Raw genomic sequence first — 15,217 nt, forward strand, 5'->3', positions numbered from 1 at the left:
TGAAAAGGCAAAGAGCAGCTTGGAGGAAATCAAGATTTGTTGGTTAGGTGGTTCACAGAACAACTTATTTAGAATGTTTTCTGTATGCTGTTATGCTGAGTTTTGAAGAATATTGATTCTTGAATCATGTCACTAATCTGTTTCGAGTGTGATTATAGACAGTAGATGTGATATATATATATATATTGTGTACTTGAAAAAAAAATCTTGTGTTTAGTATGTGTGTTTTTAGCTTTGTATGATTTAAGTTGAATGCTTATCTTAGTGTTTCAGGCATTCCAGCTTCTTTGATTACTTTCACTGAATTGATAAATGTTCTTCAGTAGCCACAGTGTAGTAATTCTTGACATGGGGCTGGTAGGTAGGAACTTGAGCTAGTGAGCAATAAGAATCTGGATACTTGAGGAATGTAGTAGGTGTGCATTTGCTGCAGGTGTTAGTAGGTAGAAGGTTTAAAAGGGAGACCTGGAATAAGTGAAAATTTGCCAAAAATAAAGCAAAAGTAAATTGAGACGTATTCTTGAATCTTAGTGGGTTTAAAGAGTTGAGAGGTTTGGGTGGAAGCAGGCTGAGATAGAAGGGGAACAGAAGAATAAAATTCGGAGCTGTGGATGTAGCATTGAATCATGCTAAAAATGCTTGCCACTGTGTGGCGTGGGTTGGTTTAAGCCTTCAACTTATTTTTAGGAGGTTACTTGCAATTTGATTTTTTTTCTTTCTTTTTTTCCCCTCGCCCCAAGCTGATTTTTTTTTTTTTTTTTTTTTTTGGAAAAAGGGAATTTCTTTACTATATAAGGGAGACATTCCTGAAAAATTCCATTCCACTCTGCAGCAAGGAATTCTTTTGTGGACCTACAAGTTATAAACCATTTATCAAATTTTAAAAGGCAGCCAGTCATTATGTACTGGGGCAATAAATTATACTAAGTATGTGCTTTCGTGAAAAGCTTGCTGCAAACTGTTGCATTCAATAGAAATGACAGGAAAAAGGCCTGAGTTCTCCTACATGGTAGAGCACAAGTTGTATGTGCAATGCATGTTTCCTCAGATGAAAGTAATTAAATGGTGTGAATATAGACTATGCAACTTTTATACAATTAACTTTTTTAGGACTTGGCAAGAACTACATTTCATGTAAAGAACTACCTTCATGTTAAAACTGACATTCAAAGTGTTCCTTATCTGTTTAAGCAATAAGGCTAAGTGAATCTGCCTCTTAAAGTTTGAAAAGTTATTCTCTTTGTATGTATTTGAACCCTTCTTCCTTCTACCCACCACCTCCCACTCTATTTTTGTGGTTATTTAAAAACAAAGGGGGGGGGGAAGCAAAAGTAAATAAACTGGCCCTAAAATAAATAAATAAAATTAAATTTGTTCCCAATGGGAATAAAAAAGGTTGGGGGGTGGCGAGAGAAGAAAAAAAAAACCTTGCCATTTCAAGTTCCACTAGTTTTGAACTGAGTTGCAGCAATTCTACAGAAATACTCCAATCCACTTGTTTTTCAGTGTGTACAGATTTCTGGAAAATCTGAAACTCTGAAAGATTTTCTGTTCTGTTAGACTTTGAAAGTTTGGGGAACACTTGTATATATTTTAAACTACTGATTTTAAGTGACTTAAAAGAAATTGAATGTAAACTTAACACTGAATAAATGTGGGAGGGCCTTGGGGTTTTTTTTTTTGAAAAAATAAAATCCAGAATGATAATTAAATGTTGGCTAGTGTGCTGACTCTTTTCAATTCTCTTCCACTTGTGTAAGTACATACAGTATACAGTAAAAGCCATGATAAACTTGAACTTCATGGGAGCTATTAAAAGTTCATTATAACTTATCCACTGTGCTTAGAATCCCAGATCAGCTCCCCTGACAGAGGTTTAATTAATAACCATTTTCCTCCAAGTAAGAAATCTTGTGAATCATTGTTAAGTATGTTTGTATTGTGACATTGCACCTTATCACACTGAGATTTGCAGGGTTCCTGTAAAGTGTTTGGGGTTTTTGGTGGTTGGTGGTGTTTGAATATTCACACATATGTCACGTGCACAGCCCTGTACTCTGTCTGACCTGTAATTCTTGCACTGGGTGAGTTAATTATATTGAGGATGCTTTGGTATTTGGGGAAAAAAGGGTGACCTGTTGCAGCCTGGCTGGGTACTTCTTTTCTGATCTTTTGCACAACTTTCTTATAGCCACTACTGTGGTATTGTGGGAATTGGGGGTGTAATGGTAATTCCATATTGCGGCAACTTGTGTCTTCATATATACGCATGTATATATAAAATGTATACCATCAATACTCACAACTTACAAATTGAACTTGGTTTCACCGCAAATACGATAAATTTTTTTTCATGGCATATGTGAAGCCCAGATACCTGTGTAGAGAACTGCAGCAAAGTGGTGTGTAAACTTGGCCTTTGCATAAGGCTACGTCTTTATTCTTTGGTGTTAAATTCTGTTATGACTCATCACCAGAAAAGCAAATTACCTACAGATGCGTCAGCTATACTTGGGCGTGTACAGAAAGCACTGATGTTTAAAGAAGAAAAAAAAAAAAAGGATTGAGGTTATAAACTGGACTAAGTTGCATATTGGAGTCAGTGTGAATTTTCAGCTTTCTTCTTTCTAGTTATATTTTGCAGCTGATCAAACATTTTCATTATTTCAGCAAGGACAAATTTTGTCTTTCATATCTAAACAAGGTTCTGGTTATGTCGTGTTTTCTGAGGAGCATGTGCAACAGACCTGTCTGTGGTATGGCCCATCTTAAAAAATCATTCTGGACCTTCTGTGTTTCTTTTGTTTCAGTTCCAATACCTTAAATTAGCCTTGGAGATCTGTTGCGGACCATTTACTGGTGATCTGTTAATTGAAAGTCAGACTGTAGGGTGCTGGCATATTTAGCAGGCACTGACAGAACATAACAACTGGGTCTTGTCTGCATTGCTGTAGGACCCCATGTGTAATCTGTCCTGGAAGGTCCTTGCTTCCCTCCTTTTGAACACTTAAGTGCATAGACAACATGAACTTGAGGGGAGAAAAACGCATAAAGGGATAAAGTGGCAATTTTTAATATACTGTTCTTGAGTAAATTGGAGAAGCGTTCTTATAAAGTAGGCAAAATCCCTTAAAATTTAATAAAAAGAAAAACAAAGAAGTTTGATAATAGTAAATTATATAGTAGATTTTCCTTTTTAAGATTAGTATTGATAATGGAAACTATTGCTGGCAACACTGTTACCCTGTAGACTCTGTGGTTCGCTAAGATGAAATGTTTACCATACAGCAAAATGCTTAGGCATTAACTATATGCACCAAAGTTGATTTCAGCCTGCTTGAATAGGGAATAGCCTGGCTTGGCTGAGCCTTGTTAATGGTAAAGGAACCTGGTTTCCTTGACAGGATAGGGGCAAAAGTTGAATGTAGAGTTTTGGCTTAGAGTTTCCTTTTCTGGGTTTATGCCTCTCACACACTGTTTGGATATAGACTCACATCAGCCTTAGGAAAAAAATTCTGCAATGGATCTCTCGGTTACTCCCCCTTTCCTGTGCAGGTCCTGAACCTCTGCCACCCCTGGGGTGGTGTCTGCTAGGCTGGAAGTGCAGTATCAGAGATAATAATAGCCTTTGAGTGTCATGGTAATGAGCGGGTGGCTTCAAGAGAGAAACCTACTTCAGGATGGAGAGGGGAGGCTGTGTGAGCGGAGGTAACTGGGAGTCCAGAGGGAGAGCAGGGAAGACGCTTGTGGATGTCCCAGGGAGAGGAGAACTTCAGGTCACTGCTTGTGTCTCATTAACCTTTGGATAATCCATCTGTGAGAGAGGAAGCTACAAGAAACCAGGCTTTGAATTTATTGTATTGTCATCTTTTAAAATATTTCCTTCAGTTTTTGGAACTGAAAGCAAAGAGGGCTGGTATTACATGGCCTTCCTGCAGTTCATAAGGCACCTCCTGGTGTTTCACAGGTAATTGGCAGATCGTTCGTTATTTGTTTTGGAAATCATCAATCTTGTCTGTTACGTGTTTCCAGCGTGATGCCTTTAAATACTGTTTGGGCTTACATTTGGCTTTTTCCTTTCTGTTTTATGCCACTCTAGGTCACATTTTTCTGAATCAAAAGGAAAAAAGAAATCATTCAAGTACAATTAGAAAGAGCCTGCTGTAAAATAGGGTTCTGAAAAGTTGGAGGGGGGAAAATATCCTGTACTTCTGTATCGAATTTAGGCCTATTGATACAGGCATAGAGATAGTCTGGTCCCACATCTTATAGCAGAAGCTAGTCTTTTGGGAGTAAAAATAATATCTCTGTGCCAAATCCCTAAGGAGAGTTTAATATCTAATATTTTGTTCGAGGCTTGCCTTGATACATGTGCTAATAAACGGAATCGATTCCTTTGTGCCATGTTGGTGCCTGAAAGAGGCTGGGAAGGGAAGAGCCATCCTTTTCATGTCCTCTTCAACTTCCAGGAGGTCCCTGTTCTTCCTCTCCCTCCCTTTCTGTACTAGGGGTAGCAATTTTATAATTGAGGGGTGGGAGTGTGAATCCCTTGTTTTTATTTATGACCTCCATGCTAGCACTTAGCAGAGGTGAAGATAATAGGGGCGTAGGAGTATCATACTCATCAGTTTAATTCAACTGCTCATTGCTTTTGCTGCTTATAGTTTCCTGAAAACGATCAAGTTCTGGCAAAAGCTATGTCTGCCTTCTCAAATGTAGATAGTATGGTGCACCTGTAAAGTGACTGCAAAAAAAAAGTTCACTTCTTTCTATTATCAGACTGACAACTTCACATTGTGTTTTGAACTAGACAAATGTTAGTATTAAAAAATTGGTACTTAAATAGGATTACAGAATTATCATATTTGGATATTCACTTTAGTGTAGATATCTGAAGTGTTAGAAATGGTATCTTGAGTTTAAGTTGGCCTATCTTTTCAGAGTTAAACACTCGATGCTTGAAACAAATTCCATCTCGGAGATCAAAGTGAGATCACTGAAGAATTTGTCTCTTGTTCTTAGTATTTGGTAACGCCAAATCTGGATTCATACTTAATGACATGTGCATGATGTTCGGTTTTGCATGTTTTGTTCTATATCTTTAAAGTACTTGCAAGCCAGTTTGCTTAATACGTGGGAGAGCTACCTGTTAAGAATTATCCTTTACTCCTCCCAGTCTTCTGATGTCCTTCCAAAAGCCTGGTGTTGGCATTGCTGGCTGCCAGGCTTCTGCTCAGGCCAAGTATCCATAAAAACGTAATAACTGCTCCCTCCCCCTAATACCGAGTAAGTTCACTGGTGAATCCAAATCCATAGTCATTAGCTCTGACTTTTCTAATAACAGTGAGCAGACTCATAATATCTTTCATTTCTTGCCAGCTACCTCCTCTTTGGATAGGTTTCTTATGGTGTGGAAGCTGAAGACACAATGCAGAGGTTACAAATTTGTAGGCCATGCAGAAGCTGTGACCAGCGTACAGTTCTCACCAGATGGGCAGCTACTTGCTTCAGCTTCTCAAGATCGTACTGTCAGACTGTGGATTCCTTGCATGTGAGTATAACTGGGGGATGTTGGCTATGTGTTTCATTAAGGTGCAGTGTGAATATTGGAGTCTACCCAAGAAAAGTTTCTCTTTTCTTCCCATGTCCCTGACTGGGCTTTAACAGAAAGAGGGATCAGGAGCACAAGCAACACAGTTCTTTACTGTGTTACTTTGTTCTTTACTGAATATTCTGTAGTTTCTGAAGAAAAATATAGCAATTCAGAGGTCATAATTTCACGTGTGTAGAACTATGCTTGGTAGTATTTCTCTGGCTTAAAGGATATATTTCCTTTAATAAGGATTGCATGGCTGCACTTCATTTTGGAAGAACGAAGGAAACAAAAAATAGTATTTTTGGAAAAAAATATTTTGAATTGACTTATCTTTTTAGACTGTTCTCAAGTAGTAGTGATTACGAGCTATTCAGAATGATCTTAGAAAGACTGATGTTACTTTAACTCTTAAGCTTTTTGTAGAATACTGTATCAAAAAATATAATCTTTTGAAAATACTGTATGGAGGCTAATGCTTCTAGTTAATTGCACTGTTTTCTAAAATTGGTCATATTAAATACAATTACTTTAAAGTTTGTTATTCTAATATTTAATATACAAATAAGGCAAAAAATATTGGCAACACTAAGATTTAGCCTGTATATGTTGCTTTTTCATTTGGATAAGGTTCCAAATACGTTAACTTTGAGTTTTATGGGGTTTAAAACTCTTTCGTTTTAATATAATTGTGTTTCGGTTTGTTTTTTTTTTTTTCTCTCCAGTCATGGAGAATCATCAGTACTGAAAGGTCATACAGCATCTGTTCGTAGTGTGAGCTTCTCACATGATGGCCACTTTCTAGTTTCAGCATCCAATGATAAATCAATAAAAATATGGAGTGTTCGCCGCCAGCACCTTTTGTTTTCCCTATTCCAACACACTCATTGGATTCGCTGTGCCAGGTAAGTGTTGTTTTTATTCTCTTTGTAAAGATGCAGAACTCCTAACAAAAGGTTTTTATTTCTCAAGAAATCTGTGAGAAGAAAAGTCTGTGAATGATAAATGATGATCAGTCACTAATAAAATTTTAATAAATCAGTCTTGCACATACACACGTTTCATTTATATCTCCTAGTTGAAGTCTGAAAGCTTGCTCTATGTTAATATGTGTACGTATTAAATCTGTTGCTGAGTGTTAATTCTTTTACTTTAAAGGACAAATAAGGTCTTCTGTATTTGTTTTCAGTCAGTATCCTGTCTGTTTCCCCAGTCCTGTATGTTTTTGTGCTGTATGAACTTACTTCACGGCCTTCACTTGTTTCTAGATTTATTATGCACAGTAGGGGTTTTCTTAACTACTCTTGGAATGGTAGTGGCATAAAAGAATGGTCATGAGTCAAAATGAGTTAAGCTTATGTAATTGGAAAGGGTAAAAGAAATGGTCTTTGTACTGCAAGTTAAGATTCACACTCTATTTAAAGGCAGGGCAGCTCTTCAAAGACAAAAGATTGTTCTTTGATTTTTTTTTTTTTTTTTTCTTTTTTCTCCTTCTTTCCATATTAATGGAAAATCTGCAGCTAAGAGGCCTGATTTAAACCTCTTGAGAAAGAAATGTAACACTGGTGAAGTGCAGAGCCCTACAAAGTTCCAAATTATCTGATCATTGAAAAGAAAAATAAAAGCTCTAGGAAATCGTATGTGGAAGTTCTTGAACAATGTTCTTATGTCCTTGTGCAGTTGCTCAATATGAGAAATAATGATTGGTGAAATTATAGACAAATTAATTTTCCTGTTTAAAAAAGCTAGTCTGCTAGTCTAGGAATAACCATGAATGTTTTGCTGACAGTTTATAAGTCTAGAGAGAACTCACAGGAGAATATATATGTAGGTTAAAATTGAACGCAAGGTTCTACTGTGTCCTCTTTGTCTTTTTGCCTATGGTTTTCTATAATAATCTCTTTGGCATCTGAAGTGACAACCTTAGGCTGCTGTTACCTCCCCCCGCTTTCTTTTGCTTATGGCTCTGTTTTTAATTGTAGTTGATTGTGAAATGGAGGGGGGAAGAGTCGGGGGTGAAGTTTTTCTTTTCAGTTTTATTACGCCATGAGAAATATGAGAAATTCAAACGTCATTTGAATGTTACACATTTTAAGTCCAAACAGGCTTTCTTGGTTCCGGTGTTTTGCTACTTATGTGTCTAGTGCTAATCTAGGTAGTATCAGTTGTTTAGTAATGTATACACTTGCATGTTCCAGATTTTCACCTGATGGAAGACTAATAGCATCTTGCAGTGAGGATAAATCTGTTAAGATCTGGGATATGAGAAATAAAACTTGTATTGATAGCTTCTTAGATTATGGAGGGTAAGTGTTACTAGAAAAAAGGAGAAATATAAATGTATAATCTTAATGAGATTAAATTCATGTTTTGTGGTATTAACATCTATATATGTTATATCTGAAAATAGATCAAACTTCTACCACCCATGTAAACTAAAATAATTTATTTCACATTTTTCTAAATAGGTTAACAGGCTGCACTTACCCAGCTGTTTTCCAACAGTCAAGAAATAAGCCAGAGAGAAGTCAGATTGTTTTCGGATTTTTGAATGTTTTCATGTTTTTCCTCTGTTTTGATAATGCTATTTGATATTGGATGCTTCAACAAGAGGAGAAGTTTTAAGAATTCTCCACTTGTTGATGAAAACAGTATTCTGTTAGCTTCAGTGACCTGCCTTATTTAGGTTTAGAAAATACTTGCTTTTATCTGCTTATCTGCAGTTTTCTTAAACATTTTGTAACCAGAGTTTTAATTAACAAATGCAATGGAATATTGATCTTGTATATGTGGTTTTCTGATTTCATGGCTGCCATGTCTAACCTTTTTACAAGCTAAAAGATTATATAGCTAGATATTCTGTTCTTAGACAAATTTATTTTACTTGCTGCTTACAAACTCTGCAGCACTTTCTTCTAGGAACTTTGTACTGCAACACAAACTGTGATGGTTTGAGTCAGGACAATTATACTATTTTTTTAAGAAAAGCCAGATTATACAATCTGATTTATCATGCACATCTTGTTTTCTTATGCTTATTTCAGTTGCTTGAAATACCTTATTTGAGTTTCCATACATGTGGATTCCACACAAGTTTGTGGCAACTCAATGTTAATATTGTGTTTTCTGTTTTTTATATATATATATATATACACCCCCAAATATTTCTATGGAAACGCGTAATCAATCTATTTTCATTAATTATATTTAGGTTTGCAAATTTTGTGGATTTCAACCCAAGTGGTACGTGTATAGCTTCTGCAGGTTCCAATCACACGGTGAAACTGTGGGATATTCGGATGAACAAGCTACTGCAGCATTACAAAGGTAACAACAATGTAGTTTGTCATATTTTCTTTAGAATGGAGCTCTTTGCAACAAAATGTGATTTATTTAGATTGTGTGATTTCATTCCTTACTGGGGAAAGTGGACAAACAGGTCATATTGGCATTTTGTAAGTAATCTTTTTGTAGTCTAGCAACCCTAAAAATCCAATCTGAATCCTGGTTATTCCTTTGCAATGCTTCTCTTAATTTTTAGAACAGAACTAAGCAAATACTTTGGAAAGTCTGCTATGCCCCAGCACTTTGGTTGTTTTTCCCTTAAATGAAGGAGGTTGTTCTTTGGGAAGTAGAAAAGAGCGAAGAAATAAAGTACATTTCCTGTTAGTAGATATCTACAGTCTTTGAATATTGTCTTCTGTAAATTAGTTCACAGAGCAGGGGTTAATTGTGTATCATTCCATCCTTCTGGTAACTATCTCATCACTGCTTCTACTGATGGTACCCTTAAGATTTTGGACCTCTTAGAAGGAAGACTTATTTACACCCTTCATGGACACAAGGTATTCACAATAATCCTATTTAAATTGAGATCTTAATAGATTATACAGTATCCTTCAAAGGGAAAGTAACATTTATGCCATTGTGTCTTGTATCTTGCAACTTGCAGATAAACTTTAGTGGATGGCAAAGTGTTGTATTAATACACCTTGTCACAAGTGCATAAGGAAATGCATCAATTTTACCTATGACCATGCAGTTAATCTGTCAATATTGTATGCATGCTTAATGTTAAGTAATAGATCATGTTCTGAATTAATTAATAATTCATTCTCTTGATCGTCAAAATAAATTATTTGGCACATTAGTCTTTTTGTCTATTGAAAAACAGTGCTTTCTAAGGAGAGGGAAGCTTATGGAAGATAACTTTTGTGAAGAATGGCAGACTTTTTCTTCCTTTCCTCTTAATGCAAAACAAACCCTACTTTTGATAATGAATCATTCAAGCACGTTGTCTTGAGTAATATAATATATATTTGGTAATTTTTCATTGCAGACTTAAAGCATAAAATCTAAGGAAAATGCCACTATTTTCCTAGTATTGATTGTAGTAATCGTAATGCAGCATCTTACAAAGATGTGCAATATTAACTCATTTTGCAAAAATTTCACTACAGTTAAATTGTTCTTTATTTTATTAAAATTGAAAAATCTATTTATATTAGATAACGGGCATAAGTGTTTTTTTCTCTTTGCATTAAAATACCATGATTACAGTAACAGCGTAATTTTACTGGATGCTAATTTTTTTTCTTTCAGGGACCTGTACTTACTGTGGCTTTTTCAAAAGGTGGTGAAAAATTTGCCTCAGGTGGAGCAGATGCTCAGGTTTGTGGTATTGTCTCTTTAAATTAAATATCTTAATGTTTGTTACAGTGGATGGGAGTTAAACATAGTATGTCACAGTAACATGCTAATTACAGTATGCTGACATGCATTCTGTCTAGTAGTGTGTTATATAGACTTTGTTTAGCCTAAAGTTAAATTTGAGGAGAAAAGTAATAAATACATCATTTAAAAACTTGATCTTAACTACTTTCAATTGGATGTTATGATGAGGAGAAGACCACAATACTAGCTACTCCGTTTTACATATTAAAATAAAGGAATGATTTTTAAATAGAAATATTTTAAGTGTTGCAATTCAGTGTCAACAAAGTAGTTGTGTTGCAACTAGTATTAACGCCTACATGTTCCATTAGGTTTTCACTTCTTTTAAAGTCACTACTCTGTAATTGTAAGAATTAAGTTGTACTACTGGGAAAACTTTGATTAGAATGGGGAAGAAAAAAATCTTGTGTTAAATTTGCTAATTTACATTGGTAAAACAGCAAAGTACTGGATTTCGTACAGGGAAGAGTTGTTTGAGCATTTAAAACAAAGAAGTTAAATGAAACAGCAAATCATACAACTAATCTTCATCTACTGTGATAAATCTCATAATTACAAAAATACTATCAAGCTTGGAATCATCTCTATCAGGTCTTTACATTCTCCAAAAAGAAAGAACTTTTGTAGCCCAAGGCTTAAGAGTTTCATAGTCTGAAATGTTCCTTAATATTAGTTGTCTTTTTCATTGTTTCCTGTTATAAAAAGCTAAAAGCTCAATGTAGACACAGAAAACCATGCTGTAGAAATGAAGATCTTTTGAATTTACCATAAATCATGTTTATATTCTGTTTTGTGGAGTTTGAAATGTTTCAGCTAGTAACAGAGACAGTCTTGGAAAGTAATAAATACTGAAGTTTTTAATTGAAAAGTATCATTAGAAAGAATACAGTCTGTTTCTGTTTTTTACTTGATGCTTCAGGCAGCACACTTTCTAGAATAACTTGAAAGCACTCAAAGAAAAAAATTAAAATTGCTTTCTATCACAAGGCGTTGGTAAGAAGCAGTGCCAAGAGTTGCAGTTGTTGGAAAAGTGAAAATGTTAGCAAACTTCCAATATTTACAAGCAGGAAAAAAAAAAAAAACAAGAATGGGGAAAAAAATATTTATTCCTTGAGCCACTAGTCTAGTCTTTTTATTTTCCATACTAAAGGTTTTTTTATGAGAATTTTTCAGTTCCAAAATGAAACTTTGATTCATAGGTAGTCCTGGATTGTTGACATTACTTTTCATGAATACTTTCTTTTGAGTTTTATGACGATTGGTATATTATACTTAACTTGAGACAAAGTGAAGTGCATGTATTAAACGAGGTCACATGACAGAAGATTCATGTGAGAAGCTATGATGATGAAAAGGACCTACAGTATCAAGCTTAATTCAACCTCCCAAATAAATGCCAGCATACCCTTGGAATGCCTGTTGTATTGCAAGGTTCCTTTGAATTTGGGGCTCCCTGAATGACATGCGTGTTCACTGCAGTCATGTCATTGCCTTTCTCCTGCTCTGACTCCATGCTGTAGAGCTGGTGGCACATGGGATCATGGAGTGAATAGGTATTATAGTGCAAAATCTGTAAGATGGCTCATGTTTCTCAGCAGTTTGGTATAGTGATTTCATGCTGAATGCATGACAGGGGAGATCCAGTTTCATCAGGAAGTGCTTTCTTAGGTAAATGTTGAATTAAAAAAAGTAGTCGTAGTAGGTCTAGTAATGAATCCTGGTTTTATTTACCTTACAGAAAGGCACTTTTTTATCTGTTGAAGTTTTTCCCTTTTTCTTGTGAATGTTCCGGTGAGGGAGGGCTACTCATTTTGCTGTAACTTTCTTTTTTGTATTGTAAGTTTTAAAATGTGCGGTGCTAACCATTGTGTGGTAACTGCCTATTTGCTATTATATCTTTATCTATAGTAAACATAAGAGCTTTATTCCTCAGTGTCCATTTTCTGTTGGTGTACACACACATGTACTCCAGAAACATCATTTTTTGCTGACCTGTCCACAGCCTTCTTCCAGGTCTGCTGGGAGAATAGTTGTGGGACCTCTTCTCAATTCACTGTGATAGAATTAAGTTGGTTTACTGTAAATGTAGGGTGTATTAATTTGAAAAGTTCTGCTGGCAGATCGGCAATGTCAAGCTGATGAGCAAAGGCTGGCCATAAAAGTATCATCTTCTATCCCTCGTGCAGTATCCAAAAGATACTGTCTGTCACAGCATGAGTTGGAGGCAGCTGATTCATTGTAAGATTACCACAGATTACTTGCTCTATATACATATTATTTCAAGACTATTACATTTTCAAACAACAGATAAAATCTGTTTTTCCTCCATCAAAGAAGGAAAACCAGCATCTCTGCTTCTAGTTTCAAGTTTCTTTCTGGTTGGTGCAGAGCCAGCTGAAAGCTTTGTTCAGGAGCACATTAAGTATTTGAAACAAGCACTGGGGGTACTTTTGTTTCTTCCTGTTTGCTTCTTTCCTCAATCAAAAAGCCCTGAACATGTAGAGTTCTGAAGTTCATGTTCTTCACACTTCTTGGCTGTATGTGCACATGACAAATTATTTCATTTACCTGCTTCCATGGAAGACATAAGACCTTTTACTTTTAAGTGAAAGAGCAAAGATATACCTGTTCCTTTGGAAGATAGTAGCCTGTGCTGTTAATTCAGTTCTTACCATATGGAAGAGACAACTCATTGTGTTTGATGACTGCATGGACATAAAGGGAAATACTTCCTTATGGAATAAGTATTTTTCTAAGGTTGTGCATAGTTGCTTTTACACTGTTTGCATTGCAGTTGAGATACTCAAGGCATACATGGATGTTTCCATGCTGGTTTTACTCTTAGTAATTTTGCTATCTGTAATGATGAAGCTGCAGTGGCATGGCCTTCCACTTTAGAGCAAAATGAAACATATTTAGAGCTTGAGCAGCTCAAATGCTCACCACTGATGAAAGGTCCTACTTCTGCTGCCTCCTGCCTATACCCTTGTTTACACTCAGTGCTGAGCCAGTTCGAATTGCTAAACCAGCAGAAAATTAATGGGGAAAAGCCACATAAAAATGTGAATAACTTCATGCTGGATTGGGTGAATGGAGGTAGTGGAACTACATAGCTGAGAAGAGGAGGGAGAGAAAGCAGGACCTTCCTCTTACAGCTCAGTGAGCTGCTGTGAATCAACTAATCTAACACTTAACTGTCCTGCAAGTGCCAGGTTCTGAGGCAGGTTTATATAGTTTGTACTAAGATCCATGCCTCCCACTTTCACTGTTACTAATGTGTGAGTTAGTTTGGGTCCATCTGTGTCTCCCAGTGCATATTTGGGGTCTTCCACTCAACAGAGACATGAAAGATGTTGAACCTGAAATGAACTTGTAACAATGCAGCTACTTAGGAATATATTAAAAATATGATTTAGTCTGCGTGGAATTTCTGTGAACAAATCTGATTTGTGCTGCTTATGTGTAGTTTATTAATTTCTGAAAAATACTTTTCATGGTTGTCAAAAATCTTTTTGGCTGGATAGGCAAGTAATTTTAAGTCAGATCATGGTCCCATCTTTGTTTCCTCTAATTTAGGGAGCAGCTATAAAAATCAACATTGGACTTTTGGAAACTGCCATCTTCTAAGTGTTATGAACTTTCTTTTTTATTTTCTTTTTTTCCCTTAGCACTTAAAGTAACAAAGATGACACAAATCATGTAAACTTGTGGTAAACTTAGTTAAGTTACTTACATATACAATTATTTTGTGACACGAGAATGCAACATTGTGCATTATGATTTGGTTTCCTGGTCTATTCATAAGGCTGGATAGACTACTTTCTGCTATTTTACCTCTGCATTCTACTACCTTACTTCTGCATTTGGCCATGGTGTGACTGTTGTATATTGTTTCTACCTTGAATGTAATTGGACAAGGTTCAGAAAACAGATTCCTGTTGTTAAAACACTGGAACCAGGTGCTTTAGCGTTCTGTGGAACTCTGTCATTTCTCTTATCCCCTCAAACTTTCTTGTTTGACCTGCAAGCCTTTACAGGGGACAGAAATTTGATAGTATATGACCCCTTGATTTGGCAGAAAAATAACTTACTACAGTCCAGTGGGACAGAAGTTTGCTTTGTTTTATGATCATTGAGACATCTTTTAGAGATTTTTTTTTTTTTTTTTTTATTTAATAAATAGATTGAACCACATCCATTAGACTTGAAGTACAAGATACTCTGGGGAAGTGCCTGTGTTGTAGCAGAGATCAGACTAAGTGATGACAGCAGGCTCATTCTGATGTCGTGATCTATTAGTAATAACAGACTTCACTGAATAGTTATGTTTTGGGCACTAAATAGGCTTCAAGTAGTTACTGATATGATGGCTTCTTACAGGTATTGCTATGGAAAACCAACTTTGATTCATTTGATTATAAAGAAGTTCTTAAACACCATATTAGAAGAACACATATTGATGATCCTCCTCATCTTCTTGACATTTACCCGAGGTCACCTCATCTCCATGATGAAAAACTTCAGTCAGTTGAGGTGAGTGCAACAAGTACTCTAATACAGGAAACCAGAAGCTTTTGTAAATGCTATCTGTCTAGCATTTATAGTTAAATGTGTTCTCTGTATACCAGAGAACTTTTTGTTGTTATGTATAATACTTTGGAAGCAACCATAACTTATGGATCCACATTAAGGTTACTAGGCTAGCTGATGCTGTCAGATTTATCCTGGTGAATTCCTTTCGTGCTTCTTGTGTAAGTCTGTGCTCTACACTTGATGTAAACAAAACATAGGTGATAGTCTGATTTCTGAAGTAACATGGCAACCATTGCAGAAGATATCTGAATCTTCAGTGAGCTTTAGGATACTACTCAAAATATATCATTATAAGCA

General features: G+C 35.8%; 1 protein-coding gene across 1 annotated transcript; it reads left to right on the top strand.

Moving 5' to 3' along the window:
- Window positions 1-5,384: 5,384 nt before the first annotated feature.
- POC1B (POC1 centriolar protein B) lies at window positions 5,385-14,860 on the top strand (the record flags this gene model as incomplete). The annotated part of the gene is made up of 7 exons (XM_009573195.1): window positions 5,385-5,551; window positions 6,319-6,498; window positions 7,792-7,899; window positions 8,805-8,920; window positions 9,305-9,438; window positions 10,196-10,264; window positions 14,708-14,860. Coding segments are annotated over exons 1-7 (906 nt in total), but the record flags the coding sequence as incomplete, so codon positions are not given.
- Window positions 14,861-15,217: the final 357 nt, after the last annotated feature.

This window comes from Fulmarus glacialis, unplaced genomic scaffold (assembly GCF_000690835.1).
Source record: "Fulmarus glacialis isolate BGI_N327 unplaced genomic scaffold, ASM69083v1 scaffold44142, whole genome shotgun sequence".
Classification (NCBI taxonomy): Eukaryota; Metazoa; Chordata; class Aves; order Procellariiformes; family Procellariidae; genus Fulmarus; species Fulmarus glacialis.